This window comes from Bos taurus, chromosome 10 (assembly GCF_002263795.3).
Source record: "Bos taurus isolate L1 Dominette 01449 registration number 42190680 breed Hereford chromosome 10, ARS-UCD2.0, whole genome shotgun sequence".
Classification (NCBI taxonomy): domain Eukaryota; kingdom Metazoa; phylum Chordata; class Mammalia; order Artiodactyla; family Bovidae; genus Bos; species Bos taurus.
In genome coordinates this window covers 27,627,651-27,636,173 of record NC_037337.1, presented here as the reverse complement: position 1 = coordinate 27,636,173, position 8,523 = coordinate 27,627,651, and the positions used below count along the sequence as shown (strand labels likewise).

Sequence of the window (8,523 nt, the reverse complement as noted above, 5' to 3'; positions counted from 1 at the left end):
TTCCCAATTTTGAATCAGTCCATTGTTGCATGTCTGGTTCTAACTGTTGTTTCTTGACCTGCATACGGGTTTTTCAGGAGGCAGGTAAGGTGGTCTGGTATTCCCATCTCTTTAAGAATTTTTCAGTTTGTTGTAGTCCACACAGTCAAGGCTTTAGCGTAGTCAGTGAAGCAGAAGTAATGTTTTTCTGGAATTCCTTTGCTTTCTCTATGATCCATCAGATGTTGGCAATTTGATCTCTGGCTCCTATGCTAAATCCAACTTGTACACCTGGAAGTTCTCAGTTTACATACTGTTAAACCCTAACTTGAAGGATGTTGAGCATTACCAGAGGAGCCTGTGAAATGAGTGCAATTGTATGGTAGTTTGAACATTCTTTGGCATTGCTCTTCTTTAGGACTGGGTTGAAAACTGACCTTTTCCAGTCCTGTGGGCAATGCTTTGTTTTCCAAATTTGCTGGCATATTGAATGTAACCCTTTAACAGCATCATCTTTTAGTATTTTAAATAGCTCATCCAGACCTGCTTATGAGTGTTTGGGGGTCTCCTGGAGAGGCATGGGTTGACAGTGGCCTGCCGTGGGGTCTCTGTTGACCTACTGGCAGCAGCTGTCCTGGGAGACATGGATTGTTGGCATAAGTCCTCTTGGAAGAGGTTGCCATTAACCCTACCATAGAGCCTCTAACCCTATCATAGAGATTTCAGACTCCAGGACTGGGCTGCCTTAGGCCAAACAACTAACAGGGAGGGAGCACAGCCCCACTCATCAGCAAAAAATTGGATTAAAGATTTACTTAGCATGGCCCTGCTTACCAGAGCAAGGCCCAATTTTCCCCACAGCACAGCATGACATGACCTCATAAAAGAAAAAGGTCAGTTTCAGCTGGAAGAAAGAGGGAGTTTTGCATGGATTGTACTTACAGGTGAGAAGCAGTCCACAGAACTAAGAGCATGCACTTGTCAATTCAGTCTTAAGCAAGCAAGAGGACTAACGTTAACAAAATGGGCTTATCCAAGTAGTTCCAGAAAGTTGGAGTGTATTCTTCAGGGGTAAGGGAGAATGAGCTGTGAGACTGGAGATAGAGGATGTGTGTGTGTGTTAATCACTTCAGTCATGTCTGACTCTTTGTGACCCTATGGACTGTAGGCTTTTCTGTCCATGGGATTTTCCAGGCAAGAATACTGGAGTGGGTTGCCATTTCCTGCTCCAGGGGATCTTCCTGACCCAGGAATTGAACCCACATCTCTTATGTCTCCTGCATTGGCAGGTCGGTTCTTTACCTCTAGTGCCTCCAGGGAAGACAGAGGATAGATCAGCTATATGAAGGAATCTGAACTTTTGTAAAGGAGTAAAGTTATTGAAAGAGTTTAGGCAAGACTATAAGCAATCAGATAACTCTTAGATTGCTTTCTATCTTTTCTTTTACTCTCAATAGCTTACCTATTTTTTCCTGTTTATTCTCCTTTAAAAAAACCCATCTCAATTCTTAATCAATGAAGAAATACATCAATACACACGCACACATATGCCTCCAGAAAAGATGGTGTTTCAAGCATAAAAATGCAAAGGTTATGCCTCAAAACGGAGCCATTGCTTAGAATTTTTGTTATACTGCTAGTTTTGATTCAGAAAAGAGTTGATCATCTCTGTAAATTTTCATCTCATTTTTTTCAATACTCGTGTTATATTTTTTCATTTAATATGCTCAGCATCTTGAATTTTTATTTATATTTTATAAAATTTATGGTTTTTAATTACAAATGTTAATTCTTTGTAAAAGTTATCTGAAATACAGATGTAAGGATTTTAGGAAATTCAAATCACATATACTCATTCACAATTTACTATAGTAATATTTCTTAAAGGTTAAACATTTATTCTTTAAGGTGTTTTTACATGCATACAAACAGAATCATGCTATTGACTTTATTCTACAAGATTTTTCACTTTAGGCCTCTGTAATACAGAATTATATCACTGCTTTTACTATACTATATCAATATCAGTAACCTCAGTGATTGTCCCATTTCTTCTGTTCAATTCTACTCTGATTTATCCAGTTATTGTTTATACAGTTCTAAATCTAGTGCCCTTTTGTCAGAGTCTCCTAGTATAATCCCTGTCATGTTTTATTTTGGCTATAGTACCTGCTCCGTCTCCATAACCCTCATTTCTGCCTGGCCTGGCTGCCCTCAAATCTGTTATTGGCTATAGTGTTTCCATGGTGGTGCTCCTACTTGCCTATGTGGTGCAGGCTGTGCCCAAACTGGAAACTGGGCATGATGCACAGTGGCATAAGGAGAAGTGATGACCTGGGAAAGAACATGTGTTAGTGGTGAAGACCTGGAAGAAAGCTTGATGGTGGTAGTACAAGTGGAGGACACATGGTATTCAATTCAGATGTGGACTAAGCATTAATAATGTTTGGTTATAAAAAGGAAAGGTAGTTTAGAAAAACTTATAAGGTAAAAAAGAAATTAATATATTAGTTAGAACCCTTTGAAATTCATATTTTACTTTTTTAATCTAGTGAAATGCCAATTTGATATGATTCAAACTGATAGTTATACACACACACACTAACACACACACACATGCTGAGATCAACGTTCTTTTGCTTATCCTTTATGTCTATTTTCCAGGCTTAAGTTTTTAAAATTGTGTTTTCTATAATTTTATTTTGTATGCTGCTTTTTAAAATTTAAATTTCATTATAAATTTTTTCATGATATTTTTCTACTTATTAGGTTGAGTGGTTTTCCCATTTGAATGCACTATTATATTGAAATTTAGTTTCTTATTGTTTTGAATTTAGGTTATATACAATTTTTATTTTTCTCATAGTTGTGTAACGTTTGCCACAATAGCTAAGTATTTTATCTCATCTGTTGTTATTACCTTAAGAAAACTGCCTTGTAATGGGAGTCTTAACTATAAGGCAATTTTTAAATATTTGATACAGATTTTGAAATTGTGTTCTGGAGAAGGTGTATGAATTTGTACTCTTGAATTACATAGTATGAAAGAGTCTGTGCCCTCATAGCCTCAGAATTTTTTTTTTAACTCTGACAGTTTTCTGCAAACATAATAACAACTCCATGTTTTGGTTTGTCATTATATTTAATAACTATTTCCCCACATTTATTTTTTAACTTATATAGATACTTTAGATTTTGAATCTTAAACTGTAATTTTTTTTTTCTGCATGATTTGCACATGTGGGCATATGCTTAGAAAGAGATTTATTACATAAAGGATTATCTAAAAATAAGCCTCCATTTTCATGTAGGTTTCTTTAATTTTTTTAAATTATCAATTTTAGTTGTGGTTGTAAGATAAGATATTTAGTTTATTTTTGACAAGTTTGGTAAGCTGTATCAACACCCATTTATGGGAAAATTTATTATTTCTATACTGATTTGATAATGCCCCTTAGACTTCTAATCTGTCTCTCTCCCTTCCCTCTAATGCATTCTACTACATTCTTTTTTGTAAAAATTGATTTTTACTGGAATATAGTTGTTTTACAATGTTGTTTTAGTTTCTACTGTAAAGCAAAATAAATCAGTCATATGTATATATATGTGTATATATATATATATATATATCCCCTCCCATTTGGACGTCCTTCCAATTCAGATCATCACATTGAATTAAGTAGAATTCTCTGTACTATAAAGTCTGTTCTCATTCATTATCTCTTTTGTACATAGTACCATATATATGTGTCAATCCCAATCTCCCAATTCCTCCCACCTCTCTATTTCCCCCTTGATATCCACATATTTCTTCTCTATGTCTATGTCCCTATTTCTGCTTTTCAAGTAAAATCATCTATAATGTTTTTTCTAGAATTAATATATATGCATTAATATATGGTACTTGTTTTTCTCTGACTTACTTCATACTGTGTGACAGACTCTGGGTCCATCCACATCTCTGCAAATGACCCATGTTCCTTCCTTTTTATGACTCAGTAACATTCCACTGTATATATGTACCATGTCTTTATCCATTCCTCTGTTGGTGGGCATTTAGGTTGCTTCCATATTCTGGCTATTGTAAATAGTGCTGCTGTGAATATCGGAGTGCATGTATTTTTCTGAATTATGGTTTTCTTTGGGTGTATGTCCATTAGTGGGATTGCTGGGTCATACTGTAGTTCTATTTTTAGTTTTCTAAGAGTCTCCATACTGTTTTCCATAGTGTCTGTATCAATTTACACTCCCACCAACAGTGCATGAGGGTTCCCTTTTCTCCACACCCTTTCCAGTATTTATTATTTGTAGATTTTTTTGATGATGGCCATTCTGATTGGTGTAAGGTGATACCCCATTGTAGTTTTGATTTTCATATCTCTGATAATTGTTGATGTTCATGAGTTTGTTGGCAATTTGGTTGTCTTCATTGGATAAATGTCTAGATTTTCTGCCACGTTTTTGATTGATTTTTTTTTTTTTATGTTACAAGGAGCTCTGCATGAGCTCCTTGTGTATTTTGGAGATTAATCCTTTGTCTGTTGCTTTGTCTGCAAATATATTCTCCTATTCTGAAGGTTGTGTTTTCATCTTGTTTATGATTTCCTTTGCTTTGCAAAAAGATTTAAAGTTTAATTAGTTTATTAAATTCTTTACTTTGCAGCTTCTGTAAATTTTTTAAAGCACAAATATGATATGCCGCTCTTCTGCCTCAGTGGGTTTCTATCACTTCTAAAATATGGATTAAAATTCTTAACACACCTATGGAATTTTACCTTGATCAGACCTGTACTGGTTATCTTTTATTTATTGCACACTGTTCTCTTTCTTCAGAGAAGGCAATGGCACCCCACTCCAGTACTCTTGCCTGGAAAATCCCATGGACGGAGGAGCCTGGTAGGCTGCAGTCCATGGGGTCGCTGGGAGTCGGACACGACTGAGTGACTTCACTTTCACTTTTCACTCTCACATTGGAGAAGGAAATGGCAACCCACTCCAGTGTTCTTGCCTGGAGAATCCCAGGGACGGGGGAGCCTGGTGGGCTGCCGTCTATGGGGTCGCACAGAGTCGGACACGACTGAAGCGACTTAGCAGCAGCAGTTCTCTTTCTTCATGCTTCACAACAGTTTCCATACCTTTCTTATTTTTCCTCATTTACTTAACTCCATTCCTCACATAGATCTTACCATGAACATCTTCCAGGTCAGGGTAGATGATATGACTATGAGCTCTTATAGTCTTCTAAGCACTTCATTTTTTTTTCTTTTTTTTTCCAAATATCATAGCACCTTTTTATCCATCTGGTTATGTAAGCAGTTACTTAATGCCTAGCTTCACAACTAGGTTAATGACAGACTGCATTTTACCCCAGAATGTGGCACAGTGCCAAGAAAATGTGAGGTCTTCTTGGTAGCTTCTCCATGAGTATTTGATAATGAATAAACTCTTGTATGAATTTTTAAAAGACATTTGTGATCCAGAGTGAAGAGTTTCTTTAATATCAGAATTTGAAGCACAGTGATGTCTACTTCTTTCAGTATCTCTGGTGTGTTCCTTGTAACTAATTTATTTGTTCCTTTCAGGTAAATGTCATTCACAAAGTCAATGAGTAAAGCAAATTACTCATCAGTATCTGAATTTGTGTTCCTGGGGCTTTCTACCTCCAGACCAGTGCAGCATTTCCTCCTTGCCTTCTCTACAGTGTTTTATGTAATAATTGTTCTAGGGAACTTTCTTGTTGTGTTTACAGTGACCTTTGACCCTCATCTACATTCCCCCATGTACTTCCTTCTAGCCAACCTCTCATCTATTGATTTGTGTTTTTCTACCTTAACAGTGCCTAAGATGATCTCTGACCTGTACTCTGGGCACAAAACCATATCCTTCCAGGGGTGTGTCACCCAGATATTTGTCCTTCACACGCTGGGTGGATCTGAGATGGTGCTGCTCACTGCCATGGCCTTTGACCGCTATGTGGCCATATGTAAGCCCCTGCACTACCTGACCATCATGAGCCCACGGGTGTGCCTTTTGCTTCTGTGTGGTGCTTGGGCTATTGGCCTCATTCACTCAGTGGTCCAGTTAGCCTTTGTGATCCATTTGCCTTTCTGTGGTCCTAATGAAATCGACAGCTTTTACTGTGACCTTCCTTGGTTTATCAAACTTGCTTGCATAGATTCCTACAGAATGGAATTCATGGTCACTGCCAACAGTGGGTTCATATCCATGGGCACTTTCTTCTTGCTGATCATCTCCTATGTTTTCATCCTGGTCACTGTATGGAAACACTCTTCAGGTGGTTTGCGCAAGGCCCTCTCTACTCTTTCAGCGCACATCACTGTGGTGGTTTTGTTCTTTGGACCCTGCATCTTTGTTTACATGTGGCCATTTCCCACAGTGACAGTGGATAAGTTTCTTGCCATTTTAGACTTTCTGGTTACACCCATACTGAATCCTGCCATTTACACACTGAGAAATAAGGATATGAAGACAGCAATGAGCAGACTGAGTAATCAGCTCCTAAGTTTGAGGAAGGTCTCCTAAGTAACTCATGAGAGCACAAATTACTTCAAACAACTTCATGTAATACGAATGTTGAAATAAATATGTAAAAATTGGCTTTTTTTTTTTTTAAAGACAGTCACCATTTTATAGTATTCAGACTAGACCATTGATTATGAAGTTACATTGAATTCTCTGGGTAACAAGTTGTTTGTCAGCCAAATTAAAACCCTGGGAAATGCTTGGTGGAAGATTTTGAAAAAGCATCAGTTGCAGACTCTGAATTTTCTGAGTGTACAGCCTTACACATTAGAATACCTGAATTCAGTTATTCAATTAAATTTGAGCAATTGATTAACATAACTAATATTATCAAACTTTGTGGGAACTATTAAACATCTAATTGTCTTTTGATTTTAACCTAGGGTAAGAAAAAATTATATTTTTTCTGAAAGACAAAAAAATATGTACGGGAGGATTTAAAACCTGTGGCAGTAAAATGGTGTAAAAAAAGTAGCAGACAGAAGTGATAAGGTAGTATAATAAGGGGAGATTGACAGATGTCAGGAGGAAAAGCATCAGAGAAAGACTCAGAAATATTATGTTTCATGAATTGGAAACTATGCTCCAATTGTTTGCCTCAATTTCAATGGACTCAACTCATCTCCATTTGGCCTAGGGCAGGGAAATTTATGTATACATTGCTGTTTCATGCTGTTTGAAATTGTGACTTAATCCATCAATGAATATTCCTCAAACATCAGAACATATTGACCTGATCATATCCTGGCTGGTATTATTATTATCCAACAACTGCTCTATTTTTCAATGGTAACTTAATTTTTATACCCCTTTTTGCCTCAAAACATGGTATCAAATATGTGTTAGTGTGTATAATCTGTATAAGTTAAAAAACTGATTTAATTTATAGTTTGCTTTGTTAACTAGAAGACTGAGCCAAATTCCCTGCAGAGCTATGTTTGAGTGTTTGTGATCCGAGATTCTTTTAGGATTATACAATCAGTTGTATATTTTATATTTTTTCTGTTTGTTGCTTTTATTTGTATTTTTAGTGGATTCTTGTTAGGTACATTAATCAAAAAGAACAGTGTAAAGCCAGATTTCTATTTGAACAATATATCTTACTTTTGAAACTAGCAAGAGAAGGGAAAAGACTAAAGTTCTAAGCACAAAAGTTCTGAGGGCAAAACTGAATCACCCGAACTCTTCAGAGTGAGGAGACAAAGATCTTTTAAAATCATAATCCAAACTTGGAAAGAGTATATTCAAGGAACAAGAACAAACTTGAGTGTACCAAGTCTTATAAAAACTGCATTCAGATTCAAATAGGCTCAGTACATGATTGGATTGAAGTGATCATACCTTAACCTTTTATGCCTCATAGAGGAGACAGTAGATAGGTTGTGGAGGAATATTATGTCAGAACTACATGATTTTTTATGTACAATGTGTAAAATAAAAAAATAATTATTTTTATAATGATTATGGGATATGCAAGAAGAAAGGATATATGACTGAAAATTAAGAGGAAAATAGTTAATAGAAACAGACCACAGATACTCAATTGTTGAAATTAGCAAAGAATTACTCATAAAATCAAGAGCGACATTAGGAAGTTGAAAAACTGAATGTAAAATTACAGAGAGAAACATTATCTAACAAAGAACCAAGTTATATTTTAGAAGTGAAAAAGAAATATTCCTAACAAGATGGTGGAGGAGTAGGTGGAGGTGGAGTACATGTCTCTCCACGGATACATCAGGAATACACCTTCAGACACAGAAACGCATGCAGAACACCAGCTGAGAGTGGACAGGAGTACCTGACCAGCAGAAAAGAACATATAGACCCACACAAAACTCGGAAGGATGAAGGAACTGGGGAAAAAACAGGAGTGTTAGTAGGACTGGACTTGCCCTCGGCAGGTGGGGGAACTGAAGCAGGGGTCCAATGCCCACATTGGGGCAATTGTCTGAGTCAGAGGAGCATTTAAGGCTGAGAGTGAAACAGTTGATCTGTGAC

General features: G+C 36.6%; 1 protein-coding gene across 1 annotated transcript; it reads left to right on the top strand.

Moving 5' to 3' along the window:
• Positions 1 to 5,565: 5,565 nt before the first annotated feature.
• OR4F67B (olfactory receptor family 4 subfamily F member 67B) lies at positions 5,566 to 6,522 on the top strand. The gene has a single exon (NM_001390302.1). It carries the CDS (start codon positions 5,566 to 5,568, stop codon positions 6,520 to 6,522), a length of 957 nt encoding a protein of 318 aa, NP_001377231.1.
• The last annotated feature ends 2,001 nt before the right edge of the window (positions 6,523 to 8,523 follow it).

Excerpts from the sequence above, each read along its gene's own strand:
- OR4F67B (NM_001390302.1), top strand. The coding sequence starts at position 5,566 with ATGTCATTCACAAAGTCAATGAGTAAAGCAAATTACTCATCAGTATCT.